The sequence below is a fragment of the Spermophilus citellus genome (genome assembly GCF_964194105.1).
Source record: "Spermophilus citellus genome assembly, chromosome: 4".
In the NCBI taxonomy this organism is placed as follows: Eukaryota; Metazoa; Chordata; class Mammalia; order Rodentia; family Sciuridae; genus Spermophilus; species Spermophilus citellus.
In genome coordinates, this window is record NC_138185.1 from 129,824,369 (window position 1) to 129,838,850 (window position 14,482).

The 14,482-nt window shown below is 37.7% G+C and overlaps 1 protein-coding gene across 1 annotated transcript in view; it reads left to right on the plus strand.

Annotated features, from left to right (window-relative positions):
• ATP8B4 (ATPase phospholipid transporting 8B4 (putative)) overlaps nt 1-2,002 on the plus strand; it is a 253,104-nt gene extending 251,102 nt beyond the window's left edge. The window contains exon 28 of the mRNA XM_081291345.1: nt 46-2,002. Within this exon, the coding sequence (XP_081147471.1) occupies nt 46-327 (282 nt within the window). The 3' untranslated portion in view covers nt 328-2,002. The remainder of the gene's footprint in view (nt 1-45) is intronic.
• The last annotated feature ends 12,480 nt before the right edge of the window (nt 2,003-14,482 follow it).

Here is a 14,482-nt window from a genome sequence, read left to right on the forward strand (position 1 = left end):
GTCTGTCACTTGGATTCATCTCACTCTGAGTCTGTTTTTCTCCAGATCCGCTGGTGGCAGAAGGCTCAAAAAAAGGCAAAGCCCACAAGCAGACGAAGGCCTCAGACCCGCAGGTCAAGCTCAAGAAGATCTGGATATAGTTTTGCTCACCAAGAAGGTTATGGAGAGCTTATCACATCTGGAAAAAATATGCGAGTTAAAAATCCACCCCCAACCTCAGGGTTGGAAAAGACACTTTATAATAGCACTAGCTGGATTGAAAATTTATGCAAGAAAACCACAGACACAGTGAACAGCTTTAGTCAGGATAAAGCAGTGAAACTGTGAATCAAGATGAATTTGAACACATAGTTATCTTTTCACATCAACTGGAGTTGAAATCCAGCTGCTCAGGGGCGAGGAGTGGGGCAAATTGCCTTACTTCACTTGAATCTATGGCAGACAGCTGTCAAAGCCTCTCAAAGAGGGGTGTGGTCTACAGAAAGCCAGGCCTGATGTCCAGTTTGTGATTTGGTAGACCAAAGCCTTATTATACAGCCACAGATTTTTATCAACCCAGAGGCCAATTGACCCAAACTTTAGAATGTTATTTATGGAAAGAAATGCATAAATCTGCATAAACACTGAATGGATCATCAGGTGGATAAAAGGGTACATTTTAAAGGTACATATCAGAGGTGAAGTCACAGTTGTCAGACAAACCATGTATGTAAAGGGCAGCCTTTTTCCAGATATTCTTCCAAGATTTAAATGCATACTATGGTGCTTTCAGACTAAGAGTCATGTGTTACTCACTAGTCTTAATACTACCTGTCTGTTCAGCCAGGTCAGCAATTCACTTACATGCTGAAGAATAGAAAAGGCTGTTTTACCAGTCTAGGGACAAAATAAACTGAATATCTTTGCAGCAGTGCAGGCTGATAATTTAGTCAAATTTACTAAAAAACTCCTGGACTATGTTTTGTAGGGATATGCTAATGAAAAGTCAAAAAGTGGTTCTCTAGTAATATTCTGAATATGTTTCAGGGAGTTTTATTTCAATCTTGGAAGTAATTTTCTGATCATCATCCAGAACAATGGAATCAGCAAGCACTGGGAGTTTACACTTGATCTCAATCCATCACATTTATAATCTCAGTATATAAATATATGTATATAGATAAGGTTGATAATTTTGGAGATGTTCCAGCCCAATTTTTAATCCACATATGAGTCATCAGTGTGTTTCCTATAAAAGATTTCAGGCAGATTTCTGTTCAGATTTTAGCTGCATCACTTCTTACCTCTATAACCTGGGCAGGTAACAGTGCCTTTCCTTAGACTAAATTTCTTCCTCTGTAATGAGGATATACTTCCTACCTCATGTAGTTGATGATTGTCAAATCACAAATCTCAAATCATTAATAATTCCTATATGAATATATGAGTTTGGTTTTAGCTGACTAATTGCCAGAATACCAGAGCAATTTGAAGAGAATTGAAGAATGAGAATTTCAGTAATCAGTAATTCAAGGGAAAGCTTTGATGAAATGAGATTTCAAAGTAAGGTAGTTGCTCATGTGTCATGGTTAGTGTCCTACGGGGACATAAAACTATAAACTTGGAGGTTTATTTTTCAACTAGAAAGCAAAAAATAAATCATCATTCCTTATTAGTTTTCTACAAACCAACCTCTAGTTTTATAGGTTTCTTAATCTGTTCCCTATTGAATTATTGGTTAAACAAAATTGTATTTCTCAAGAGAGTGTGATGATCCTTGAGTAGGCTTGATGAATAATGGGCCAGCATGATATTTAAAAGGTCAGAATCTTTTTAAATTTTCTTTGGTCTTAATTTCCAAGCCTGGGATAATTTTTCTGAATAGGGCCAAATGAGATAATATGAATAAAAGAGCCAAATAAAGTGCTTTAACCATATAAATGCTTATAGGTGTTCCCTTTTTCCCTCTACACATCTGTGCAGACTTAAACAATATGTTAGTTTCTAGTATCTAATTTGTCATCAGTTTCATTGTGTGCTCATTTTTTGTAACTTTTTTTGGAAATTTTGAAAACTTTCAGTAAATGCTTTGTCATATTGGTATTTGATGTTTTTTTTTTCTTTTCTTTAGGGGGAACACATTGGGGAAAATTTTTATGCATTGGTCCACTGTTTTCTTCCCCCTTCCTTTATATGTCTGGGGGAAATGTACATCATTCTTAGGATCAGAGTCAAGAATAAAACGGACCAGTTGGAACTTTGTGTAAGGATGGGAAAGATTAGAAATGATCCAATTTTGCAAATTCAGTTCAAATTAAATAAGGCTGTTTATAAACAGATAGTGTGGATTATCGTAAGAGAAACACATTATCAGTTTACTTTGGTTCCACAAGGTCCAAATAAACACACACACCCATTGTGAGATTGTTTGATTACAAGTGCCAGGGATGATTTCGATCCTGAAGATGAAAAGTCCAAGGAGTGGGATGGTGATGGTGGGACACTGGGGAGTGATAAATTTTTAATTTTCATAAATGATATCAGATTATTTGGAGAGAAAAAAAAACCTTATTTTTTTTCTAGATTCAGGAATTAAGTTGATATCCTTATGTTTTAAATTCTCATCCCAAGTTTTGAGCTACCATAGGCAAATGCAGATTGCATTTCCTTGACTTAGGTCTGCTACCTTTGTTGCTCTCATCTGCCTCCAGGTATATATATCTATGAAGGATGGAAAGAGGATAAGAAAGTTAGCTAAAATGAGAGAAAGAAATGGATGGAAGGTAGGAAGAAAGGAGAAACGTTTCTAGTTGTAAGTTTCTTAAGGTGATGTGACTCTCTGAAATACAAATTTAATCCCTCAAAGGAAAAGGAAAGATTTACATTGTATTTGAGACTTGAGTAACAAAACTTCCTGTACATTCTGTATGATATCAAGATCTTCCTGGCAAGGGGCCAGTAGCTCTGGCTTGTCATCACAGTGATGCTGCTGATTTGTATTATTGGGGCATGCTACCTAACATTATCTGACTCAGAGTCTTCATTTGTCCTTATACAATTGGACTAGTGGGTCTCAAAGACCTTATCACATTTTCCCATTCTGTGAGCTGTTTTTGCCAGTGTTGCTCATGTGTTTATGCAATTGTGTTTGACTATGGAGAGAAAGAAGAGACATGAAACTGGAGGCTCTCTTGATGGAAGGGCCTGACTCTTATATTGATTTGCATTTCTCTAGAATAGCCCTGGTATGCTGCTCTAGGTGGCTCTCTGTTCACCAGAGAGGTGCTAAACCCTTGGTGATTGAATATATTGTGGTGGTTGAACATATTGTTTCTTGCTAATAATTCAGTAAGATTCCTTTCCACCTTCCTTTCTTCTCCAACACTTTAAATATAAAAAGTATAGATACCAAGTTAAGATACTCATGCCCAGTAAGAAGAGGAATATTTTAAAGTCCTTTCTACCTTGTCCTTGGGCTTGAAGGAGATTCTTTGGGTCTCAGCTCCTTCAAGTTTTAAATTGCGTGAAACAGCCTGAATGATGTTCTTCATACTTGTAGAGCACTTTGCTGCTCATGTCTGGTTCTTAAACAAACTGTTTTCCTTGAGTCTTATAACCCTGTGGGATGATCAAGACATCATGCTAAATCTGTTTTTCGGAAGAGGCAATGGAGGCATAGAGGGGTTAAGAACTTTGCCCAATATCCCACAGAAGGTAGAAAAGCTAGACCTCACTCATCTCTAACACTGAATCTAGAACCTCTCAGCAACTCCTCACCTAACACCAAGCTCTCCTCATAGACATGGGATTTCTAAACAGTCCTACCTCATTCAGAATCACTCATTTCATTTCTCAAGTGTGTAGGTACTGGGAAGACGTGCAAACAAATGCAAAAATGTTTTGAAAGGTATATTTCCAGGGTATATTTCCATTCCCTCACCATGCAAATAAGTGAGATTTCTTCCCTTTTTCACTTTTCTTTAACATCTTATAAATTTGATAGGTGCAGCGTGCAGACAAGGGAATCAAACATGTCTCAAACTATTTTTAAAAAAATCACTTTAGAAAACCCAACAAATCATAAAGTCTGTACTTAATGATTTATGATTGGAAATTGCATTATTCTGTTAGACTGTAAATGTCTCAAGACATTTGATATGATCAAATTGTCTATTCAGAATTATTATTTTACATTAAAAATAGGCACAAGGTTTAATAGTGGAAGATTCTAGAAATGATGATTTACAGACTTTTTGATGGGATTTTGAAGGTCATGGGTCAGATAACCACGAAGGGCCACAATTTTCCAATTTTTACATTAACATCTGGTATTAAATGCCTGAAGTTTGCTCTACTGCGTCACATATCATTCCTCTGTGAGGAATCATAAACTTTTGCAATTTTGTAGCCTAAGCCTTTAGTCGAACTGCCTGGAAGCCAGAAGCAAATGATCCATGTATTTCAAAATGCGCATTGCAAAAGATTTGGAGGGCCTTGCTAGGCTAATCTGTAGATCTGGAGCTATGACTTAACCAAGAAAAGGGCCTATCTATCCTTGAATTTCACAACTTCCTGGCAGATCTATTCCTGTAACTTGTGTAGAATGCAAATCAGCTTGGAGCACATACATAAACGTCCAGAGTTCAAGAAATAATAATGATTAGTTGGCCAAAAATGTCTGGCTATCTCAATGCAGATTCCTGTAAGGCTTATAAAGGGCAAGTTTAAATTTTTTTTTTTTTTAATAAATTGCAGCCCTGGGCTTATAGAGAAAAATCTTACTGGACCAGGAGTTGGGGAAAGATGATGGTTAACTTAACTTGGAAATAGGAAATAGTGTAGTGATCAAGGAGAAATTTAGTGTTTCATGTCTTGTCACAAATGTGTCCACAGTTCTTCTAGGAAAATGAGCAGTGATGGTTGACAGGTGATGGTTTTACTTCTGGTCTCCTTCTATCTCTCCTCACTGTACAACACTGTATATCTATATGATGCACAAAGATTGGACAAAAAATACGCTGACTTCAGAACATTCTTAGGAAAGACTTTGAATAAAATTCTCATTACTGACGTTCTTGGAATGATGTCACTTTCATTAAATGACCATTGGAAAAGAATAATTTGTGATCATGATTAAGGGATATTGGAAGATTGTTTAACAATCAGTATAACAGGAACACTGACCAGTGAGAGTGGACATAAGCCACTAATAACTAGTCCCACCTCACTGCTAATGACAACTGGCACTCAGCCCTTTCAGAACATATGCTAAGTCATCTACAAAACAACACCTATTTTTCTTTCTAAGGTGCTTACTTGGTCTGAGCTAGATTAAAAACAATAAGATTTTTAAGCCAAGTAATCCATAGATCCTGTAAGGCAGGTCAAAATGTTTTCTTGGTTTTTCTTTTCTATACCAGCTAATAATTTATGTTTTCTAAAGCTGCAAGATGATGTTTTGTGAATAGGAAAAATTTCTAACTACACAATATTAGTGACAAAATATCTTTAGATATTGTGTTTTTTATCCAAACATACTGCTGATAATATTTCATTCAAACATTTTTTTACAAACAAAGTATTTATAAATAATTATGTCCAGAAATTTGGGAGCTTAGTTAAATTTTTGGTGATGGAAAAGTTCACTGGAAATACTTTTTTTTGATTGATTTTGCATTATGGTTCCTTTTCTTCATCAAAGTTCTCATGTTAAGGTTTACACATTGCTTACATCTAGTAGGCATTTCCACGGGCACTGAGTGTGGAGAGGTAGTGGTACAAGATAAATAAGAAGTGATATGAGATAAATCCTCTTCTGGATTGTAGGAGGTTGAAAAATGATTAGTGAAAAATTAGAGACAGTGTATGGCAACTACTTTTTAAAGAAGTTCAAAGGGAGCCATAGTTTCAGTAGTTGTTAGGTAAGTAGGTAATAATTTATTTTAGGAAACAAAAGAAAATAAACACAATGAGCTCTTTTTATAGGCCAAGGGCAAGCCAGAACTCAGAGAGATAAGGGAAAGATAGTGCTGTCTCAGGAAAGTATGTCAGAGGGCCTCACAACAGAATATTCATGACTGGAAGAAAATAAGGATGCTGCTACACGTATCCCAGGCTGCCATGGGATCTCAGGGGGATTTCCCAGTGCTATGAGAACATCATTTTCTTTTCAGAGCTTAGCCTACACAGTCCCTGGGATTTAAGTGGTATCGTTCTGAGGAAGTAACCTTATTAATCACTTGTATCTTATTTCTTGCCACAGCTTTTCGTAAAAAGAATGAGACAGTTATTTATTGATTGAGTCAGTTTTTAATTTTACAGAGGAAGCCAGAGCAATGAAGTAAGAGTCAGGGCTCTGGAGTCAAGAGCACCACCCCACCCCCACCCCAGGACATGTTTCTAAACCACCACTTTAAGCATGACTTTTCTTACATATCTGACAGGAATAGTAATCTTACCTACCAGGGATGACTCCTGTGAGGATCAGCAGAGATGTTTGTTGCAAAACACTTGTCATGTGCCTGGCTCATAGGGAAAGCTAAATGAATCCAAGCTGTTGTTACCAGAAGAGCAACCACAGGTCTATACCCCAGAGGTTTGAATTTCACTGCCCTGAAGGAGATTTAACTTTGTTTTGAAAATTTTGACTCTGAGAGTCTAGATAGAACTGGATGGTTGGAGACAAGGAGGGACTCTGAGCATTAAACAGAAGTCCCAGTGATTCAATGCAGTAAAGTTCTGAATTTCTCAAACCTGAAGGATGAATGGACAGTATATTTTATAATCCCACTTGTCCCCAGTACCCCAAGAGTGGGGCGGAGCATCTGGATGCCTGAGGTGTGATTAGGAAGTACCCAGGCTTTCAGAACCAGGACTCCTGTCCCTAGTAGCTTTAACTCTGGCCAACATAGAGCTGGGGAGATGACCATACAGGTACAGAAAGCCAGACATCAGTAGTGGAAATAAAGGGGCCCTCAAAATAATAGCACCTATGAGGGACTAAGGACCAGCTCCTCTCCTCTTACCTGGGACCAGGTAAGACATGAGATTCTTGTGGGATCCAAGAGAATCCAAGAGAGACTATGGATGCAGAGCCAGTGTAATCTGATATGAAAAGAAAAAGAATGTAACACTTCTTAAATCTCAATTCTGTGGTTACCACTGGTTAATCCTTTGTCTTGATATTTAGCGTAAGAGTCTCCTAATCATCTTCATCCTGAGTAAGGAATGCTAATAAAGGATGTGTGTCTAGTCCCAACTGCCTGGAGGGCTCTTGTACACTCCACCTTCCATCTCGCCACAACCTTGCCTCCAATTCTTCCTCCATTTATCCACACCATAGGTTCCTCAATCTATCCATCCATTAGGCTGAAGTTAAGGATATTAGACCTAAGCCCCTAAACAGTATTCTAGACTGGATATCCATTCTTAACAACTCCCATTTACCATGTACATGGGCTTCCTACCTGGCCCTCTGGTAAGTGGCTTGGGACTTTCTCTAAGATAGTATCATTACAGATCACCCAGAGGCATTTACTGGGCTTGCTTCTGGCAAATTCTGGCCACAAAAAGAGGAAAGGGATGAGTAAAGTACCTTCTCCACATCCTCACTTTGGGTAGCTCTGAGTATCAGTGATGATTGAGGCAGGGTTGTAAGGTGGCTGGTTTCTTGAATATTGACCTTCATTACAATCTGTAGTCATCTCACTACCTAACACTCCTTCCCCATCCACATTTCTTTCCTAAGTTAACCTCAGTTATCTGTTATAATCCCTTTAACAGTGTTTCAAGTGATGCTTCTGCACACTGACAAGAGACCACATACTTTCTACTTGATGCAGGAATCAGCTTCAGAATAAGCCTACAGATGGTATTCAGCCTCTGCTCAAATGTTCCCAATGATGCTATGTGTGCATGAGCTCAAGCTGTAATTGAACACCCCCATTGTTGAGAAGCTCCTTCTTCCCTTGACCTGAGATCTGTTTTCCAATCATCACTATCCAACACCCCGCTTCTGCCCTTGGAGAAGAGACTATATAAATCTCTAACGTGATAGTTCTTCTATCCTTGGTCATGAATTAAATAGCAATGTTTATTGACTGCCCAGATTCTCTAACGTAATCTGTAGTCTAGCAGTCTGTGAGTTGGAATAGTTCTTGACCTCAAAGATGTTTTAATTTTCCTGAGAATCTTCTCTAGATCAGGGAGGGAATACCTTGAAGCTAACAAAGTATCAAAAAATAGAAACTGAAATAAAGGTTGGTGGTAGGAGAATAATTTCCCAAGACTTGAAATCTGTTTTCTAAGTAGTCAAAGCAGTTTCACTAATATCTTTGCTTGCTGTGGGATAGTCCCAAGTGTCCTTGGCATAAAAGAGTTGATGAACAAAAGCCAGCAATGAAACAAACAAACAAAATATTTTCCCATGGTAAAAAGAGGGCTTTGAGGATCCTGGGGAGTTACAAAGGGGGAACAGTTGGAAAAGAGCCATGGGATAGACGGAGTTGTAAGAAAGAAACAACAAAAAAATCTATACTACAGTCCTGGGAAAGGAAGAGAAGGAAAAGCAAAGGGAATGTTTACACTTAGAAGGCACATCTGTCACCTGTGGGACTGTTTAGCAAAGACATTTACCTTCGTCACGCTGGAAAATGGAGATTGTTAGACATTCCTTGATTGTGAGGATTACTAAGTACAGAGGATCATGCTAAGCCCCACGTGCATTATCTCATTCAATCCTAACAACCCAGTGAGGAAGTTTCCATTATTTCCCCCATTGTCTATGAAATAACAAAATTCCTTAGAGCTTGAGTAACTTGCTTAGAGACATGTAATGGAGGAACTTAGATTCAAACCTGGGAATCTGGCTCTCTTATGGTCTACACTTTAACCCAATGCCAGCTCTCATAGATACTTAGAGCCTGCAGTCAGTCTTTATAGTTCCTGGTGGCTTAGTTTTTGGTCACAAATATGTACACTTCTTATTAAGGCTCTCCTTTTAATTTGACTCCCTGAAATATTCAATACTCAAGAAGTGTTTTTTAGCTTTATTTTTACTTTTACTTTTATTTTTTCAACTTCCAACCTATGCATTGGAAAAGATTATCTTCTTTAGAAGTTACTGTGTTTGATTTTGTTTCTACCATAGAAAGTCAGTGCCTGCCCTGGGATAACATCAGGCAAGCATCTGTTGTTTGTGGAGCAATGGTTTTGGTTTTTTCAAGATATACATGCTGAATCAACCAGAGTCAATTCTACTATGCAGGTTGCTTTTCCCTATAATATTTTGGAAATTCTTCAGCATTCATAATACAGTAGTTCCCCATCATTTGTGGTTTCACTTTCTGTACTGTCAGCCATGGTCCAAAAATATTAATGGAAAATTCCAGAAATAATACATAAATTTTAAGTTGCACACTTATGAATTGAGTAGTGTGATGAAATCTCATTCTCTCCTGTTCCAGCTTGCCTGGGATGTGAATCTTCACTTTTTCCAGTGAATCCCAAGCTGTATACACTACCTGCTTTGTGGCAGTTGAGTGAAATAGAGATAAAATTCACATAATAATTTGTATAGTTTATTTTTATAATTGTCCCACTTTATTATTGTTAATCTCTGAAGATGCCTAATTTGTAAATTAAACTTTATTGTAGATATATATGTATAGGTAAAAAACACTAATGAAGTATTTGGTACTATATGTGGTTTCAAATGCTTACTGGACATATTGGGATATATGCTCTAAAGACAGGGGTCCACTATATATTGCATTTTGGCCACTAAAGTATAATAAATCCAGGTCATCCAGAAGGCATTACCCCAATTTTTTTGGTTAGGTGCTAGAGCTCTGAAGGGTAGAGATGCTTGATCACTTTTGGTTGCTGGCTTTCAGTTTTTGGTGCAGATTATTGGTAGACAAACCTGCCAGATTAAGTCACTCTCAAGATGCTATATTTTTCTTTAAAATTGTGCTCTTATGAGGGCTGAGGATATGGCTTAGTTGGTAGAGTGCTTTCATCACATGCACAAGGCCTTGGGTTCAATCCCCAGTAACACACACACACACACACACACACACACACACACAAACGTGTTCTTAGGAGGTTTGAGTGGATGCATAGTCTGCCAGAAAGCTGATTTTGATTCCGAAGATCCCTTTATCATTTAGAGGATTGCCAAGAACAATATGTCTGTATTATGCCAAGAAATTAGTCCACTAACCTGGATATTGCAAATATTTACTACAGAATATCTTCATATTTTTCCATCCTGTTTCTGCTGGCCACCATTTTGTGAGTTGGTGCTGATGCTTGATCAAAAGTGATCTACTTGATGAAAAGTGGCCCTTTTACCCCAGAACCTTTGTCCCTGTAATTGGATGTACATTGATTAGAAATTAATACACTCCAGCCAGCTTCAAAGAAGTGGTTGCCTCCATCTCTGATTTTACAAGTCCTAATGTATACCTCTGTAATCACAATTTTTATATTTGTGCTGATTATACATTTACAAGCTTGTTTCTATAGAAATGGAAGTCCTGTATGAAAGGATACATTTTATTTGTCTTTGAATTTCCAGTGTATTGCACAGTTCCTGGCAGATACCTTGTTGTCACAATACTTGTTAAAGGAATGGATGGTCATGATTCAGACTTATCATTGAAATGAAAGTTCTGTTCCGCAGGAAGCATTGACGTGGTCTTTTTGGCAACATTAGACTTGGAAAACACATAGCCCATTTAACCGCAGATGCTTGAATATTGTGTCCTGGCCACATCCTGGGAATAAATTCTATAGTTTCATTGCTTTAACCATTCTTCTGGGTCAATATCCGGCATGGAGTAACTCCTCACAGGAGTTACTAAACCCTTTAAAATACCTCATCAACTAAACCATATGCATGGGAGATCTCTTTTAAATGTGCTACAGTCTTCTGGACTTTATGCAGTGTTTCCTCTCTGACTAATAAAGTATTTTTTCTTGGATGCAACTTTTATATTTATATTTTCCCCAGTCTTGAGAGACTTGAGTTGTTTATATTTTATTGTTGCTTATTCTATCTACTCATTTTGCAAGCCACTTTGAATCCTTTGGAAAATAGGTAGGATATGGCTAAATAAATAAAAAGACACTGATATGTCAGGCAGATAATTGGAATTCAAATTGGAGATTTCGATGGGGAGGTAAATAGAAGTTGTCTCCTCAACTGATCCACTCTATGATCATGAACAGGTTGCTTAACTCACTATTTCTTTTGCTTTTGTTAGTTGATGTAGATCATTGGAAATTATTTCCTTAAAAACATTGACTGAAAGATCTCCCTCTCCCCCCAGTAATTTAGAAATGGCACTAAAAATTACCAACAGTCATGCCTCCTCAGCAGTTCTTTCCAACCCCCAAAGAATTGCTAAGGTTTTGTTCTAAAAGACTTAGGTTCAGGAAGCCTCATTAGGACATTCTTATTACTTCTTGGAAAAATCAGTTAATAAAGCAGCAGGATGCATAACTGATACCAGCAGGAAATCCAGAAGCAACATCAAACTTAGTCTAGACCCTCAAGGGACTCTGGGCAGTGAGGAGCAGAGCTTAGAATATGGCTATGTAAGCAGTGGACAGGGCTCTGCACTCAGAATCAGGACACCTGGGCTCATGGGATCTTGAAGATTTTGCTTAATTTTTCCAGTCTTTATTCCTGTAACTATCAAATAGAGCAGACAGAGGGGCTGTAGTTAGAATTAAATCACACACATTTTATTCATTCTCTTATTTAATTTCTAACTTTCCAGAAGGAAGTTTACAATGTGCAAAATAGTTTATCAGGAATACATGTTCTTAAAAAGAAATATTGTTTATTTTGATACAAAATACTGCATTGAAAATAATTCAGAAAAATGGATTAGTATGTCTTGATTATCTCTCTGGTGTGGGAAAGATTTAACATCTATGAGTTTCAGTTTCTTAACTGGCACAATGGGTATATTAATACCAGTACTGTAGGGCCCCTGGGAATATTGGTGGCAGTATACGGAAAACATAAAGCAGAGTAGCTGGCACATACTAAGCACTGAACAAGTAGAAGCTTTCATTTTGCTGTCCTTTCAGCATAACAATATAAATATTATATTATTTGGTGCTAAATTGTCTATGGCCTGTGGATATTGTAGGAGCTCAAAGAGGGTATGTGAACCGACTATATTTGCAATCTAGTTAAAAAGGTCTTTTGGAAGATAGGTGATTTGAGATAGGCCTGGAAAGGTAAGTTAAGTTTTGCTATGGTGGAAAAGCAGTAGTATTTATCCAAACTAGTAATCTGGTAATAGATAGAACAGTGTAGTCAGGATCACATTTGCATTCTTTTTGGATCTTATATAGTACCTAGCATAAGAGTTACATATTTGTCTGCCTCCCTGTGAGCTCCTAGAAGGAAGAACGGAAATATATCATTTTCATCCTTACATTTCTTGAAGTAGTGGCTCTCCACTCCATCAATATCATGTGGAGAGCTCTTCAGAATCCCATGCTGTGGTCTTACACCAAAACAATTAAATTGGAATCACGGGGTAGAAAGCCTGGGTGTTGGTAATTTTTCAAAATTCCAGGTGTTCCTAACATGAATACAGGATGATAATAAAACATTGCCTTAAAATATCAACTATACATAAGTAGAAGACAGTTAAGTTGTTGAGATGATTGTGTGGAATAGAATATTCCAGAAAATGCATTAGATTGGAAATTAGAAGTTGCAGGTTCTAGCTTCAGCTCTGTCCTGACTACTATATAGGTTGGTCAAATCCTTCAGCCTCCCTGGGCTCTGTGTCTTCATATGCAATATAGAGTTTGCATTCTATGTTTCTCCAAGTCCTGATAGTCTGACATGTAGCCTAGTAGACACTGTCCTACACTCTCTAGTTTGGGAAGCCAGGCCTAGTAGTAGAGTAGTGTGGGTGATCTTACTTTCCTTGTAAATATAATTCTCTTCTCCACAAGCCAGCCCCACCCAGACATGCATCAGAGGAACTCATGAAGGATATTTGAAAACAGTTTTCCTCCTCACTCCCCTGAGAAACATCATGACATAATCAATCTGTGTTTATTTTATTTATAATGAAGTAAATGTGCCTATTTTATTGGAAACACCTTGTGGAAGATGTCTGAGAGCCTCTCCCTTTAGTCTGGCAGCTGAGAGCAAAATTGTCAGCTGTACTCCACCTGTCCTCATAGCAGAGACAGACAAGGCCCCAAATGCTTTCCATAAGTAAACCTTGGTGAAGTTTCCTACGGACTCAGTGCAGATTGGGTCCAAGTTGCTGTATCAGGTACAGGTAACTCAAACCACATGCCCGGTGGAAAATCAAGGCAAATGCATTTCCCCCTAAAGCCAGAAGTAAACAGGTGGTACCTTCTCATCTTAGCCATGGACTCTTCTCTCAAACCAGGTAATAGCCAAACCTATAAAGTAGTTGCACATGCTGGTCTTTAAAATCACCATGATCTCAGAATAGGCTAACTAACTCTCCTTTAAAACAGATTAGTCTTTATTTTTAGTTTTTTAGATTTCTAAATTTTTTACATTTGTTCTAATTAGTGATACATGACAGTAGAATGCATCTTGACACATTGTACACAGTGGAGCAAAGTTTCTCATTCCTCTGGCTGTACATGGCACAAAGTTACACCAGTAATGTAATCATACATGCATATAGGGTAATAATGTATATCTCATTCTACCATCCTTCCATCCCCACAGCCTCTCCCCTCAATCCTCTGCACAATCCAAAATTCCTTCATTCTTCCAAACCCTACCCCCACTATGGTCTAGCATCTGCTTATCAGAGTAAACATTCGACCTTTGGTTTTGAGGGATTGGCTTATTTCACTTAACATGATATTCTCTACTTCAATCCATTTACCTGAAAATGCCATATTTCATTCTTTAAGGATTGAGTAATATTCCATTGTGTATATAGACCACATTTTCTTATCCATTTATCTGTTGAAGGGCAGATTTGGTTCCATAGTTTAGCTATTGTGAATTGAGCTGCTATAAACATTGTTGTGGCTGTGTCACTTTAGTATGCTGATTTTAAGTTTTTGGGGTATAAACTGAGGAGTGGGATAGTTGGGTCAAATGGTGGTTCCATTCCACGTTTTCTGAGGAATCTCCATACTGCTTTCCTTAGTGGTTGCACCAATTGGTAGTCCCATCAGCAATGTGTGAGTATGCCTTTTCTCCCACATCCTCGTCAACACTTATTATTGTTTGTATTCTTAATAGCTGCCATTCTGACTGGCCTGAGATGAAATCTTCAAGTAGTTTTGATTTGCATTTCTCTAATTGCTAGAGATATTGAACATTTTTTCACATTTTGTTGATTGGTTATATTTCTTCTGTGAAGTGTCTGTTCAGGTCCTTAGCCCATTTATAGATTGGGTTATTTGGTTTTTTTTTTTTTTTTGGTTTTAAGTTTTTTGAGTTCTTTATATATCCTAGAGATTAATGCTA